The sequence below is a fragment of the Molothrus ater genome, chromosome 2 (assembly GCF_012460135.2).
Source record: "Molothrus ater isolate BHLD 08-10-18 breed brown headed cowbird chromosome 2, BPBGC_Mater_1.1, whole genome shotgun sequence".
NCBI lineage: Eukaryota > Metazoa > Chordata > Aves > Passeriformes > Icteridae > Molothrus > Molothrus ater.
The window spans coordinates 15,525,023-15,542,086 of record NC_050479.2 but is presented as its reverse complement, the minus strand read 5'-3'; the positions used below and the strand labels follow the sequence as shown (position 1 = coordinate 15,542,086).

At 36.0% G+C, this 17,064-nt stretch overlaps 1 protein-coding gene across 2 annotated transcripts in view; it reads right to left on the bottom strand.

The window, feature by feature from the left end:
- RPS6KA3 (ribosomal protein S6 kinase A3) overlaps positions 1 to 17,064 on the bottom strand; it is a 74,025-nt gene that overhangs the window by 25,666 nt on the left and 31,295 nt on the right. For both annotated transcript variants that reach the window (XM_036404667.2, XM_036404632.2), the window contains exons 3-9: positions 14,397 to 14,513; positions 12,244 to 12,325; positions 8,577 to 8,657; positions 7,496 to 7,575; positions 4,869 to 4,975; positions 1,919 to 1,956; positions 1,404 to 1,546 (exon numbers count right to left, since the gene is read on the bottom strand). In XM_036404667.2, the coding sequence (XP_036260560.1) occupies positions 1,404 to 1,546; positions 1,919 to 1,956; positions 4,869 to 4,975; positions 7,496 to 7,575; positions 8,577 to 8,657; positions 12,244 to 12,325; positions 14,397 to 14,513 (648 nt within the window). The remainder of the gene's footprint in view (positions 1 to 1,403; positions 1,547 to 1,918; positions 1,957 to 4,868; positions 4,976 to 7,495; positions 7,576 to 8,576; positions 8,658 to 12,243; positions 12,326 to 14,396; positions 14,514 to 17,064) is intronic.

Below are 17,064 nucleotides of genomic sequence, written 5' to 3'. Positions count from 1 at the left end.
TTGAAATATCTTTAAAGTCTCAATTTCTATACTATAAATTCTAGCATAGAATTTATGTTCACTCTAGTTTCTGTGTACTTATACCACACCAACCATCACTTGAATTTTTGATCAGCTCAGAAATTAAGAACAAGTTAAAAGTGGATACTTACAGATTGGTTATGAAAATTACAAACTATAAATGCAAGCAACAAAAATATGTCCTAGAAAAAGCTGCATTGTATTTCATATACTACTTTAAAGAATTTGGTTTTTAAGGTCATATTTTTATATTCAAGGTAGAAGCCAAAGTATTTAACATGCAGTGCACTTAAGACTGTGAAAGCCACCCCAATCACAGCTAACATCTTACAGCAATTTTCAATTACACCATATCCACTTGATAAACACCAAATTATGTTTTCTACCTTTATAAATTAAAGCTGAAGTTTAATTATGTTTGCGTTATCAACGATAAATATTCTGTAACTACAGTGTAATTATCTTTTAATTGACTGCTCTTAATGATAAAATGTGAGGTTGTGAGGAGTGTGTGTGCTTGTCTGGAGAGAGTTCAGTTATCAGGTGCTACTTTTACATAGTCAGTTTTCAGATCACAACAGCATTCTAATCATAAAGCCATAGGATGACCTATTTTCAGACACAGGAGTCCTTGTACTATAAAGCACACACATTAGTTGTACTGTTACAGTTATGTAGCAGAAGCAGTAAGAAATGAATACATTTATACAGTTGTTTAATTTCCATGTCAAAAATGCACACAAATATTTTAAATGTTAAAAGTCTTTCAGCATTCCTTAAATAACAAACATGATCTATTATTATTTTCCAATTCATATTCCATACACATAATATTTCCCCTGACCCTGTAACTTTACAGTAATTACCTCTTGCAGAAACACCATAAGCAAGTCAGAAACTATATCCCATACCAGATCAGTGTCATTTAGATCAACGTGATGCGTGAGAACAACAGTTGAACAGTTGTCATTATTCCACTAACTTGTAATTGCACCGTAGATTCTAATTAGAAAGTTGCCAATCACCTTTTCCCTCTTGTATGTAAATTCAAATTTAAAATTTGAATATGAATTTCTTCCCCACTTTGGAACAGACAGCCTTTTTCTGTGTACTTCTGTATTTCTCTTGGTCCCTATAACATTCAAACTATTATAAAGTATTTGACTGAAATGATAATAAAAATATGGCATAAAATTGGTGTTTATATAAAACCTAATCCATGATCTTGGTCAAACTTTGTGGTGCTACTGATTTCTCACAATTAAGACTTCCTTTGTAGTTAAAATTCATGTAAAGCTCACCTTAGGGGTTAGTATTTGATTTGTTTCAACAGACCTTGCAAATCACAATTTTGCTATTATTTACATTTGCCAGAAACCTACCATTAAAACACCAAAAGACCACCAGTCTGCACTCTGTGTATGGCCTCGTCTGTTAACAACTTCTGGTGCCATATATTCCACTGTTCCACAGAAAGAGTAGGCTTTTTTTTCATGATCAATTGACTCCTTACTTAAGCCAAAATCTGAAAGGATAAAAGTAATTCCAAATGTAATTTTTAAAAACAATAAGTTCATGGTTGATACTTTAACCATAATATGAAGTGTTTTGCTTTTATCATTGGTATAGACAACTGAACACTAATATGGGACTTACAGGATTCTCCTTCCCTCCCCACATTATTATAGGTCCATAACATCAGATATACTTGTAAAGCAGGTATCTTACTGAAATATTTAGATTTTATTTATTTCAACCAAATTACACTACTTGCTTCCACAGCTAAATTACCGATCAGTTAAAATTACTTATTTTATCTTAGTGGTTTACCAAAAGGAAAATGCAAATATTTTACTATGAACAGAAATGATCCTAGTATTGCAATTCCTTTATTCACCTGTCAATTTGATATGTCCTTCCTCATCAAGCAGGATGCTAAAAAATAATAAAAATAATATTAAAAACGAATTAAAATATCTTAAGTATTATTTCAGAAAACATACTGACTATATTTACGAATAAACAGTAGAGGATACACAAAGACAGGGAGAATTAAGCATGCATGAAAATGAATTATTAGAAGATACATTCAAACGACACATTTTGGTTTCCTTCTACTCTTTCTTTTTAAAGATTAAGAAACAGGTTTACTAGAATTTTATTCAAATATTTTATTAAATTCAGCATTTAGTAACAGTTTTGGCTAACTGCAGCACATGAAGCACTATTGTAATTGTTAGAAACAGAGACATAGTTCTATTTTTCTTATACCAGGTATGTTTTCATATGTATACATAACAGGTATTAATTTGTAATTACCATTTCAAAAGTTGTTGACCATTTCAAGTAAGATTGAGTAATAAATACCCTCATGTTGTACCAAAGGACAGGACCCACAGGCCCTATCCTATACTGGGAGCAGACCTTAGGCTTCACCTTTTCACTTCAATCACAAGAAAGGCCACACTTCTCAGAGATGCCAACTGTCCTTGACTACCACTGAATATCACTGCATTGCAAAGCATGCAAAGTATTCAAGAACTCGATTTTGTAACATCCCTTACACAATGGATTTAGTTCTTCCATCTGCATTTCATCCTTGGGGGCAAGACATTACCCAGACCTCATTCCCTTCCTCTTTGCAGTTTCCGTGGTGGGAACCATTAAAGTCTGTCCTCAAGTGCCACATGCAAACACTGCCTTCCTGCCCACCAGCATATCAACACTTCCACCCAACTTGGTGTTGTCTGTGGGCTTGCTCAGGGTGCACTCAATCCCCTCGTCCAGATCTCCAGTGAAGATACTAAACAGGATGGGTCCCAACACAGAGGCCTGGGGATCACCACTGGTGACCAGCCTCTGGCTGGATTCAATTCCATTCAGCACCACTCTCTGAGCCTGGTCAATAAATCAGTCTTTTACTCAGTCAAGAGTGCACCTGTCCACACCACGGGAAGCCAGTTTCTCCAAGAGAACGGAGTCAAAGGCATAGAATCACAGAAGATAAAGGGCTAACATGTATGTCTCAAACACTGAAAGTCATTTAGCTCTGGGGCCAACCACAGACTGTTGCTAGTAACAGATAAGGATTGCCTGTAATAAGCAAGGATTGCTGGTAATGACACACTGTGAGAAAGAACAAGATGTGCCCAGAGAAGAGGCCATGCAGAGATAGGGCAGCACTTTTCTGGGACAAACATCCTCGTTCTAATTCCTGAAGATAAGCACAACCCAGTACAGCACAAGTGCAGGAATGAGGTTGAGAAACAGACATGGACAGTAGGGGAAGAAAAGATCACCCAATGGTCCCAAAGACCCCCAATCCATTTTCCGAAAGGTCTGAAAGAACAGACTGTGCCTAACAACTAATTTGTATAGCAAACAAGAAATTTACCTTCATGGCAGGGAAACCTATCTATAAAAACATCTCCCCAACAAGCCCCAGCTGACACCCCCCAGACCCTGGATGTCCCAACAGTTGGACTGGCAATGTAGCCAAGACTGGTGATCTCTTTTTCTCTCTTCCTCTCTCTCCCTCTCTCTCCCTCTTTAATTCCCTTTTCTCTCTTCATCTTACCCCTTTACCTAAAGCCCACTGCATATACTTTTATAGTAGGTCAGGGACTAAAATACCAATTTCCATGCCAGGTATATAATTTACTAATAAAACCTTGTGGTTTTTTTCAGACTCTCTCACTTCTGTTGTTCCTTTCCACCACAAGCATTTACAAACTTTGTCTGGTCCTTTCCCTTTAAGGGTTGGATGTTACAAAAGGCTTTACTAAAGTCTAGGTAGACAATATCCAGAGCCTTTCCCTCATCCACTACACAGGTCACCTCATCATAGAAGATGATCATGTTGGTCAAGCAGGACCTGCCTTGCATAAATCCAGGCTGGCCTGGCCTGAACCCCTGGCTGTCCTGTACATGTGACATGATGGCACTCAAGATGACGACTCCATGACCTTCCCTGACAACGAGGTCAGGCTGACATCCTGGTTTCTCCTTCCAACCCTTCTTATAGCTGGGTGTCACATTCGCCAACTTCCAGTGACCTGGGACCTCCACAGTTGACCTGGACTTCTGATAAATGATTGAAAGTGGCTTGATGAGTTCTTCTACCAGCTCCCTCAGAACTCTTGGGTGAGTCCTATCTGGTCATATGGAGGTCTAAGTTGGGTTCTAAGTTGCACAGCAGTGTGCTGGCCATTTCCTCCTAGATTATGGGGGTTTCATTCTGCTCCCAATCTGTCTTCCAGCTCAGGGGGCTGGGCACCTTGATAACTGGTCTTGTTATTAAAGACTGAGGCAAGAAAGGCATGAAGTACCTCAGCCTTCTCTTCATCCTTTTTGTCACTATGCTTCCCCTCATATCCAACAAAGGATGGAGATTCTCCTTTTGCTGCTGATTTGTACAAATATTTTTTGTTGTCTTCTGCTTCTGGGATTTCTCACATATTGATATTCCTTTCATCCTTGCTGCTGAAAGGACCTCCATCCCTTAACTCTACCTCTATGGCAGACCAAAGGACCTTGGAGAAACACTGTCCCTCAAAGAGTGGTGTGCCATCCAAAGGCTTACCTCTGGCTTTGCACCCATTCCCCTTCAAACAGAGTTTAAAGTTCCCTCAACAAGCCCCTGTAAGTCCTAAGCTAAGATCCTTTTTCCTCTTTGAGACAGGTGAAATCCAACCTTTTAAATGAAAATAGCTCATAAACCTCCTCCACCTCCCTCTGTTCAATTTATATAGTAAATTACCGAAGTTTAACAGTTGGGAAAAAGTGCACAGGAAGAAGTGCTATAGAAATGAAGTTAATACACTGCATTTCTCACAGAGGAGCCTTACTTTTCTGGTTTTAGGTCCCGGTATATTATTCCAAGACTATGTAGATGGTCTAAAGCCAGTGCTAATTCTGCCAGATAAAATTTAACGTCATCTTCTGTGAACATCACCTGAAAAAGTAGCACAATGTATTTCACACGTGAAATCTGTAAAGGTTACACCAGCACAAACAAAACAACAGCAGTGGTGTTTCAGAAGGGTTTCTTACAATACTTGAATTCATTGCTACACAAAACACTAGAAAATTCAAATTTCTTAGTTATACAAAAACTAGGATTTTATAACCCACACTATTTCATACTTGAAATACTTGGACACATTTAAAAAAGAACTTTTAAAGGCAATATATTCTTCTTTCTGCAAATTGAGATATTATTTGTTTCTGATTGTTCAAGAAAACAGACAGACACATTGTAGTGAAACTGAAATACTTTGGAAGCACTTAAAAAATGTAAGTACCTCTTGGTTGGATGGGATAATTTCATTCACAGACAACAAATGGACCAAAGAAGTCCAAATGCCAGAATTTCATCCACAAAGTAAGAGAGAAGAAAAGTATATGTATCTTGATTTTGGAAGGTACTTTGAGAAAGTAGGTACTACAAAGTACTAGGCTCCTAGGTACTTTGAGAAAGAAGTTACAGCAATAATAAAAGCCCCAAGGTGCAGCCTTGTAACTGCAGATATAACTGCAGAAAGCAGATGAAGGAGTAAACTAACAGGAGCTAACAAGGAGTAAAGTGAACAGCCTGCATAAGAGCACAGGGAGCATCCCAGGTAGCAATCCCACTTTCTGGATTAGGAAGATAAACTACTCTCTGTTTATGTTAATTGATATGAACATATTGTCCCAATATATCAACTGTTGTGATCCCTGTCAGAATACATTACAATTCAACTCTTCTGAGACTACAGAAAAAGATAAAAATAAAACCAGATCCTGCATGATTTGATTCTATTTCAGTTACTACTCAGTTATTTTACTTGCTTTGTTTTTAGACTCTAAGACTCAATACCTTAAGATAAAGCATACAGACCCAGAAAAAAGGATGGCAATTCTTTTTTATGCAAAAGCATAAAAATTTATTTCAGCATAGCTGAAGATTATTTTAAACAAAAGTTAAGAATGGAGAATATGTTTTCCCCTTAGTAGTTTCATGAGAGAAAGCAATACTAAAGCTTGTACAATAGGTTGTTGCTGATGTTACTTCTACAAAAGAGCCAATATTTAGTGCAGACATATTCAAGAAAGGAAATCTGTATAAGAAACATTTAAAAGCTCAAATAATAAAAGATCCTATGAGGAGGATAATACACCCACACTTAGTTATTTAAAACCATTGCATGGGACTCGTCTTTCCTAACCTTAAATATCTGCAGTGTAGACATCTAGCTTGGAATTAATCACCTTTCCCTTGTAGACAATAGGAAAAAAGCAACAACTTTCATGTGATCTCTTTCAAAATCACATGGTGTGGTACGAGGATGATATTAATAGCATCCAGCATGCCCATTTCCCTCACCAGTCATGAACTCTGCTTAGATTCAGGTACCTATAATGAATATTTCTCATCTAACCACATTAAATTTTATAAAATGTGAGTGGCTCAGAATGAAAAAAGTCAGGAAGCAGGAAGCCAATATACATTCTTTTTTGGGAATCAAGAACGAACTACAAACTTTAGGAGTATCTCAATTTTAGAGCATTAATAACCAATTAGTTACCTGTGGCAAAAGAAATTACAAAGGGCAACTTGAAACAGATGGCATCATCAAAACAAATGTAATAATTTATGTGGTCAGCACAGAAGTAAGGGTACATCTATACACAAAATAAATTCCATTCTACTCTCCTCTTAATAACAATAAGTGGTATTGCACTTACTGCAGTGGTAACCCAGCTGCCCCTGATACTGTTGTGGCAAAGGAAAATGGAAAGCAGCTACTGCAAGTCCAGGCTACCAGATACACATTGGATACAATCTCTATCCGAACAGATATTTGTTGTGAGTTTTTGAACAGGAGTAATGGATAACAAAAACTTAAAATATGGCGAAAAATTAGATGTTAACATTTACTTCAGGAATTATAATCAAATTAAATTGAGGTAATGAAACCCTTTGAAGTTGTTATATCCTGTATCTACACAGACACATTACTATCATGACAGAGGCAAAACATTCACTCTTTGAAAATTACTAAAATAAGTGGTATACAACTCTCACTTTTTAAATATTCATACATAATGCAGTTTTGCATTCATAAAAAAAGAGAGTATCTTATCTGCCCCTGAATTCTGGATATCAAAACCAGCCATAAATATACTTTATATAAATCCAAGTTCTGAGTCTTATATTTAAACATGGTAACAAAAGGAGAGATTTTGCCAGGTATAAAAAGCAACACAGAAAGACTGCTTGTCTAAGACTTTTTTCTGAAATAATGTTAATTGCCATCAGCCCTTCTATGACGGGACTGTGCAAAGAAACCCAAAAAAACAAAAAATGTACCTGGTTAAAAACAGGTCAAAATTTTATTAAATGAAAATGGCATTTAAAATGTAAATTCTCCTAATACAGACAATTTATAAATTCTATCAACAGACAGTTTTTCAAATTTAAAAAGTGTACCTCTTTGGATAAACGTGTAAACAAGTCTCCTCCCCTGAGAAAATCCAAAATAAGATACAGCTTCCCTTCTGTCTGAAAAGCTGAAAAGATCAATTAAAGAGTTAAATATCACCTAACTTTATCCACCATTAGGAAAATAACATACCAAATAATTCACCCTTATTTTCATTATTAAAATTAATTTCTCTTTTGCCTTTGTGAGAAAATGTATTGAAATGAATCAGAGGTAACTGATCCTCTACAACAGACCAAGTAATTCCCATGCTATATGAAAGTAAAGCAAATCACCAATAAAGTTCCTTAAAAATAAACTTTACTTAGGTTAACCAGCATTTTATTTCAGATTTTAAAGTAAGAAACTAGATTTAAAAGGACAAACTAGTAACTAATGAACCTTTTAAAATCTAAAAATCTAAAAACTAGATGTCCTAGCTAAACAGGGACATTTACTATAGTCTGCAAAAGAATGGCAAATAAAATAGTGAAAGGTACATAATTTAAGCCACTTTAAAAAGTGAGAGAGACATGAGGTTTAACTATAGGAAAAAACAAACCCTAAAAGAAAAACATGAGCTGAAAAAACCCCAAACCAAACCAAACCAGAAACTCCCCTTTTTTTCCACATGTTTAAAGTACTGATATCCTCCCCTCTTAATCATAAGTATTGTGCTACAGCTGTTCATACTATTAAAATTAAAAGACTAATTTCCACCAATTTCGATGCAAGTGGAATTAATGCCATTGCATACATTTTCTATAGAATAAACAAAGCAACTGTAAGAAAGAACTTAAAAAATGTATGTCATACAAAAGATTAGAGGTTTTGGAAAATAATGGCTAGTTATTAATAGATAACTGCTTTTAATAACACAAAGGGCTACAGACTCTCAGTTTTATAAAGATTTAACACTGCATGAGGTTAGTCATGTGCTTCTTTTGCATGAGAATTATTACAGAGCAAGTCTGCACCATTGGGACTTAACACCCTAAAGTTCTGTGATTTTCTGAACCACAGAGCAAATATTAAAAGCTATCTTGACAAACACGCTATGCTATAAAAATGAATTTTTCTGCAACTCACCATAATGTAACTTGACAATAAAAGGATGGTTAACTTCCACTAGGATATCACGTTCCATTTTTGTCCGAACCCGATCTCGAACTGCAACAGAACATGAGCGTGCAAGATGAAAAAAAAAGTTACATTATGACTCAGTATTTCTCATCTGTTTCCTGATGTACTTCCCATTGTATAATATTATAATTGTCTGCAGGTCATTATACCACAGACAGCTGAGAACTCAGAAAATTTATTCCACATTTTTTTCTGCTAAATATGCATTTTGACTTGCTTCAGTTTTTGCTATTGACAAAACCTAACACTAGGCAAATAAATTTAACAAAAGCACATGAGATAACACAGCCACCCTTCAGTCAGCTCTATACTTAGTAAACCTTTCAAACATCACAAAAATTGCCACACCTATGTATAGAAAACATTCTGCTAGTGAAAAGCATAGAGAATTAAAGTCGTAGCAAAACAAACAGCATAAGTATAATCATACTATCATAAAGATGCTTGTATTAGTTTAATTCATTAAATAACTCACACTAAAAAAATATTAAGTTCTTTACGATTGGAAGGGATTTTTTTTTCATTTCCTTTATAATAAACTTAAAATAAAAATGCCATTGCTTCAATGTAGTGTATACTTCAGATTATATTTTTAAGGACATTTACTGAGAGGAAATGTGCATGGAGAAGTATATCAGACATTAGAAGCAGTTGCTGCTCGAGCTGCCTGTTCTGTCCATCCATGGTGGCTCTGAACAGGACATGTAAGTGCTCCTATGCCACCAGAGAATAAACCCAAATGAGCATCACATGCCAGCAATGCAGGAATACAGGCAGGGCAGTCAGCTGAGCACAGCACCTGCTTCAGCTGTTCCCCACAACTTTCCTGCCAGCTCCAGTCAGGGCTTGGTTCCCTTCTGAAGCTCTGAATCAGACAGGATACAGATAATATTCAGTACTTTACACAGGGGAGAACTACCAAAGTTTGCTTTCAGTGGTTTAAGATGTTGCATTTTTCTCTTTCCCTCTATTCTACATTTTGTTACTGCTCCTTTCACAAATGTATCTTCCTGGAGGAAGCACCCCAGAGCAATGAAGTCCTGTCCAAAGTTTAAGCTGACAGCATTCCTTGTACAGTTAACAAGCCAGAGTTCTCAGATATTAAAACATAACAAGGCAGAAAAGAAAAAAGAACAAGAAGCAAAATGGTGTTAAGGCATTTATCTATATTTTCCCAGAAACACACACTTACAATAATACAGATACTTATGAAAAAGTTATATAGATATGTTTTCATGAATGAAACCATGAAGTTTCCATCTGCCTGCAGAACACATCACTAAAAATGGAAGCTTATGAAATAAGTGCTCAAGTACAAAGCAAACATCACATCTGAATGTTGACCTTTGCATCTAAAGCCATTAAAATGTCACAAGATAGTTAGTTGTGCAGTTTAACTGTTTCAGCAGTTCATCTGAATTACAAGACTGAAATTCAGAATACTCTTAGGCAGGTTCAGGTGAAAAAAAAATGTAAAAGACTTTCAAGTGCCTGCAGCTATGCAGCAGTTACATGGAAAGTATAGACTTAAAACTCCAAGCAAAAGAAGTGTAAAGAACTGAGCTCACTTCAGATAATGGCATAAGCCATTATTTGACTTGACATCTGATTTTTTGACTGTAATTTCCACATGGGTTCTACTGGAAGTACTGATTTTTCTTAATATATTTGATTCCAAACACTCTAGCAATGTTTTGGCTGTTTCTCTCTCCACATCATAAAGGGGCACTGAAAGATAACACTTTCTATCAGAGTGTATTAATAAACTAGTCTCTGCAGTAATCAAAATTATATGTATATATTCTTGCATTTGCTCTAAACATTAGAAAGTTGGACTGTGTAGTTACATCAATATGTTCTGGCTAATACAGCTGCATTTCTATGAAAATATTTTCTCTAATTTTGATTTGTGGATCAGGTACACTGTTTTCAAGTGTGGTCTTTTTATCTTTAATTATAGAGCACAAAAATAACTGTATGAAATAGATTTGAAAGAGCTAAAGAAACACAGACAAATCAAGTAATATGCTGTATTAAAGAATACAGTATTACATATATTAAAAAGTTGCAATCATGGAAAATAGAATTAATTCTAGTTAATTTCATATTAAAGTTTTAACAGTAATCTTAATTTGCTTGCAACTCTGCTCTTCCTAAAACATGAATCACAAGCAAGCATCTGATAATCCAGATACAAAGTGCTGAGGACTGTGGCATCCTCTTGATGTCGTCACCTTTCTGCTCAAGCCTTTTGCATCCTTGAATTCTTAGTGCCTCAGAGGGTCTCCTTTCCCAATTTGAGTCATGCTCTCAATTTCAGTATATATCAGTCTCTCCATCTGTAGGCAAAACTAGAACCACAGCCTGGACTGCAATTTTTACATGAGGTTAAAACTGCAATCAAAAGGTGATGAAGAGAAGCCCTCAAACATCTTAAAAAGCAACTGCTGAGTGACCTCTGACCAGTCCTGAGCTATTAACAGGCTGGGGAATGAAAGGCTGTTGAGGATATTAATGTACCTTAAATGAGTGGAAATCAAATTCAGAAAAATAGGAAGCAAATAATGAGAATGACACGTGCCACAAAACACAAAGGAATCAAAATATAGGAAACTGTTCAAATACACAGCCCTCTGTAAGTGTAAGAACTGTGACATTCAGCACTAGATCTTAAGTGAAAAAATTTAAACATTTTAGCCGAAGTTCATAAATCAATGTTTTTGTTCTTCCCATCATTCTATAAATATTTGACGATAAAAAGGATTAAAACTGAAATTAAAACATTAAAACTGAAATTCAATATAATAATCGATAACATCGATAAAGCACTACAGGCTGTTGGAGCCATCCCAAAATTATCATTTCAGTTTCAGTAGAGTCATAAAAAAAGGGTTTATTTCTTTTTTCTTACAGAATTTTCTGAGACAGAATTGAGATTGTTCAGGCTTAGACTTATTTTGCTACTGATAGCATTCAAGATCAAAATCACTGAAGAAACAGATCAATCCACAATTTGTTTCTGCTCAAGTAACCTAGATGATTAACTTAAGATTTTATAAAATACATTCTACACCAAAATCATGTGCCAAGAGTTTGGCCAAGTGTACTGTATACACTTGTATATATACGTACTGTATACGTCTGTTTCAAAAGAAAAGACTAAATCATGTGCTTAAGAACTTCTAGAATAAAAACAGCCAATAGAAAGTGCTTTTAAGTATCATGACCTAATTATAAACAGAGCAAAAGGCATTAACTGTATCCTTGGCGACACACAGCAAAGGAAAAACGGAAGGATATTAAGTTTCAAATAACAGCTCAGGAGCAAGTCAGGTGGCAGATGTAACACAACCCCTCCATTAACCCACCATCACCTAAGGAAAGTGGCAAGGGAAGGAGCCTGCTGTCCTCTCTAACTACCAACATGGTATTGTTAATCCTTAATCCTTCCAGGTTTATAAAACAAAGCAGTGTATTCTGCTATTTCCTGTTTCAGAGAAGAAAGCTGTAAGACACAATCTGTAGAGCAGCAGCTGTGTAAAGATTAGGTTTTGGTATAATGTCCCTGAGTAACCTTTTTTATTTATCTTCCCTTGTTCTAAACAATGCTTACCTTTCAAGGTGGCCTTTTTCAATACCTTCATTGCATAAAGCTGTCTAGCATCTGATCCTGAGATTTTTTTGACAAGGAAGACCTGCATTAAAAATTAGAAAGAATTCTTAAAAGAAAATAAAAGCAAGTCAGATTAATGTTTTTTGCTATGAAATTCAAGTAGTCACTATGATTTCAATGAAACTTTGACAGTTTTAGATTCTGCAAAGCCAAATCTCCTTTCATAATCTAAAAAGTTCATTCAGAGGATACTCTGCCAAATTAATTTTGGTCTAACTTAAGTAATTTTAGTGAGTAAAAAAAATAAATTGGATTCTCTCAGAAGTTCTTCCAAATTTGACACACAAAAATCTGCTTTTTAAAATTAATCTCTAGTTTTATCTTATTGAAAATCATAGAATGACACAGGAAATATGCTAATAAAATAATTTTCAGATATGACCATAAATATGTGAACAAAATTTGATCCAGAAACCTATATAAATCAATGTATAAATAAATTTTAAAAATATCCTAGTGTTGCATGTACCAATAAAGAACAACCAGCCTCAATTAAAGGGTGTTTCATTTCCTTCTTCAATATCATGGGATTTCTTGACTGGTATTGTTTTAAATACCCTTAACACAAAATTAATTTCAGTAGAGACAAATTTTAGATTTAGGAATGAAAAAAACAAACACCAAAACCAACTGTCACAGGTTTTCTGGCTGTGGACATGTATAGACACATGTTGTGGTTCATGAGCAAGTTAAACATTTATGTGAAATCAGTTTGATGTCTGGTTTTGTGCCCAATTCTCACTTATGTTAACATTCCTTGCATTACCCAGAGACTACCAGATCATTATCAAGAGACCTTGAAAAACATGCAAATTTACTTTTTTTTAAACTAAATGGGAAACAGAGACAGCTTCAAAAATTATTAGAACAAAATGATTTATGGATTTTTAAAAAATATTAATGATTTCTGCATAAAGGCTAAGACAACTGAGAACAAGACTGGCATTTTTGCAGAAAATTGTGTCAGTTAGACAGTTTATTATTTTTGCTTTTTAAAAAACTCACATTCCCCTTTCTCCCTCCCATTAAAGTACTGAATTTAGTATTATCAATAAAAGTGATTGCTGAAATGATCATTTATTAGCTTACTTTTCCTTGCCCTTGAATGATTTACTTCTTGCGATCTGAAGATTTCCAAATAAAAACTTGGTTATGATTCTGGATTAAATCAAACCTTTGGAATCAGGTTTCCCAGTGAATTCTTACTAGTATGAGTACAAAATTTTATAGTTTTTAAGTACCTAGATTTCCAAATTTAACTGGAACAATGATGTGACTAACAGTAACTTACTACCACCAAAAGAGAATTGGACCTATTTTTCTAATTTCCCACCATATCTAAGGTGGTTTTTTACATGCTAGAGCTTAATGTCACATTCAGAACAGCAGCTGAGGATGAAAATGGATGTAAAGGCTCTCCTGTCCTGCCTTACATATTCCATTCAGTCTTATCATGTGAACTTAATGTTTTGCTTTCAAGTTGGATTTGGACAACTAGAAGTATAAAAAATGTATGCCTAGTGAGATCTCAGTACTCATGAAATGTTAGAAACTTTGAGTCATTAACAGATGTTCAGATAAATATCAAGGTACATTGTCTTAACCAAATTATAACAGATAATGAACATGACTGGGGTGTATCACATTTACTTCAGTAGCCATTATTGCCTAAAATTTGTTCATTACAATTGCACCATGCTACAAAAACCAGCTTCTGTACTGGAGATGTCCTACAGTTAGCAAGCAACAAGGAATACTTATCAAAAAAACATTTCAACCCTCACCCTCTCAAATAGAGAAGAGTAGTTAAGAGAAGAATGACATTCCATTTTTATAGAAAATACCCAATTATTTCATATCAAGCCATTTTTACTATTGAACTTTGAAATCTACATATTATGCTAACATGAAAAAAAATTACTGCTTTAAAAAGATCTGCCACAATTACAGTGCCTAGTTAGCACTAATTTAGAAAGCAGTTTTCACTTGCAACGTTGCCTTAATGCAAAACTGTGACTGTTCTAAATATTTCACAACCAATATTCAATGCTATATTCCTGAATAATTGGCTCCACAAGAGTTCAGTTACCAACCTTTCCAAAGGATCCTTGTCCTAGTACTTTCAGAAGTTCAAACTGTGAAGGGTCTGCTTTCTCATGTCCTTCCTTTACATGGTGAGTTATTGCAATTTCTTTGATACTTCCTTCTTCCTGGCAGAGGAAAACAGAGGAATAAATTTAGATTAATGGTTTACGAATATTTACAAATTCACAATATGTTGGAAAATACCAGTGTCACTGAACCTAATCAACTAGACAATGCCAAATATAGGGAAAAAGCCACTCAGCAATGCTATTTGCATAATTAAGACAGCACTAGTTCAGTAACAATGTAGCTTAAACTTTTAGAGATGCACCAGGATCCAAACAATAACAGTAGACAGAAGTCAGCAATTCCCAAGATTTTCCTTTTAGGCCCATATTATTGGGTTCATATTTCTGTTCCAGATTCACAACCAATTAATGGAAACCAATCTTCTTAAGAATTTAGTAATCTTAAAACACACCTAGAGTGTATCAAATGGACCAGATGTCTTTGGAAAGCCCTCCTTTTTAACACTTGAATGAGGACCACCATGCTGCAGCAATGCCAATGCCCACCTTTTAAGACAGTGTGAGAGTCAAGACATTTCCACACAAAGCAACTGTCCACCCCCACTTCAGCAGCAGACCCCACCTGCCACTGACAAAAATTCTGTTGAAGAAAGTATTCTGCCTTTCTTCTGAAGCAGAGTCTATCCTATTAAAGCTGCCCAGTCCTCATCCTTTCCCCTTCTGTGAGAAAATGTTCATCAGAAAGCTCTGAGCAGCAGTGAATTTTATCTTCTTGTGCTCTGCACTTAATTCAGCGTTTTCTGCACTGAATTTGAAAATCCCTGAAAAGTGACACTCCTTGCCACACAAGGAAAGAATTTCAGAACTTACAATCATCAAGTACGTAAAAAAACCTGCATTCTTGTTAATGTCATCTGAAGATCTATCTAGGCATTACATGCAATCCAAGCTACTGTAAGTTAACACACAACTGACTGTTAGTTAACAAACAGAAAGCAAGATACTATCTACAGTTCTAACTTCTTGTTCATTCTCTTTCTATTTCTTCTATGGGTTATAGCAAACAAAATAAATCTGAGAATACTTTCCATCTATTTATTGAGGAACTCTTAGATCCATTTCATAGAATTGCAGACTGGCTGACATTGAAAGGGACATCTGGAGATCATCCTGTCTAACCCCATACCCTCTGCTTAAGCAGGGCCACCCAGAGCCAGGACCTGAATATCTCCATGGATGGTGACAACCTCCCTGTGCAGCCTGTGCCAGGGCTCAGCCAGCCTGACAGTGAAAAAGTGTTTCCTGATGTTCAAACTTCTGTATTTCTCGTTTTGCCCATTGCCTCTGGTCCTGCCACTGGGCAGCACTGAAGAAAAGTTCTTTTTACCCTCCCTTCAGGCTGGTTGAACATCATTTCACCATTGTGAATCCATGCTGAATAAGCCTGCTACCCCTTTTGTACTCCACGTATACAGGAACGCTTTGTTTCTCCATGATTTCCCTGGGGATTAAAGCCTGGCTGACCAACTTGTAGTTCCCTGGACCCTCCTTCTTTTTGAAGACAGGAATTGACATTCACTTTCCTTCAGTCCTGTCACCTCTCCCAGTCATTGTGGTAATTAGAAAATAATCAACAGTGGGCTCACAATGACAGCTGCCAGGTCCCTCAGCACTCAGGTGCATTCCATCAGGGCCCAGACTCAGACACACTCTGTCTGCTTATCAGGGCCCACAGACTTAGATACACTCTGCTTGCTTAAGTATTCTCTAACCTACCCAGTGGCAGGACCTGAGGGAATGGCCTGAAGTTGTGTCAGAGAAGGTTTAGGTTGAATATTAGTTAAAGGTTCTTCATCCAGAGGGTGGTTGAGCACTGGAACAGCTACCCAGGGAAGAGGTCACAGCACCAAGTCTGACAGAGCTTAAGAAGCATTTGGACAATGCTCTTGGGCACATGGTGTGACTTCTGGCCATGGTGCTGTGCAAGACAAGGAGCTGGACCTCGATGTCTTGATGAATCTCTTCCACCTCAGGATATTCTATGATTTACCTCTAAGACTATGTCTTCCTTGCTCCAGTCTTTTCCTACATCTATATGCACCAAAATGTGCACTAATTAGCTATAGTGATAGGTTAGTACAGGCCAAGTTCTAAAACTGTGTTTCTGAAGCACTAATTTGTAAGCTTTTCAAGCATTCTGCAAAATTTATGTGCATGAATTAGTGCTGAAAGTACCCTTTTGCATCTGATTGTTTCAGTACTGTACATAAATGCAAAGCAACTGTCCACCCAGGTCAGCATATTCCAACACATGCTTCTCTCAGACAGACAATTCTTCTTCAAAAGATTCTTATTTTCAAAAGACTACAAAGTTGGAAACGAGCTGCACACAAGAAATCCTGAGTGTGTGTGATAGTCAGTGTATATTAAAAAACTCCAGCACATGATTTGGAATAATGCACAGAACATGCTGGCAACTTTTAAAATCAGGGAGTGAAAAAAAGATACTTTAGTGTGAAGAATTTAGTTTAAAGAATAGTTTTAGAAGACCCAAGACAAATCCAAGATGTCCTCTAAGTTTAGGTGGCTGTTTCCATTTTAAGACAGCAAATTTTGCATGTGTGTGCACATAGTCATGCTGAGTACT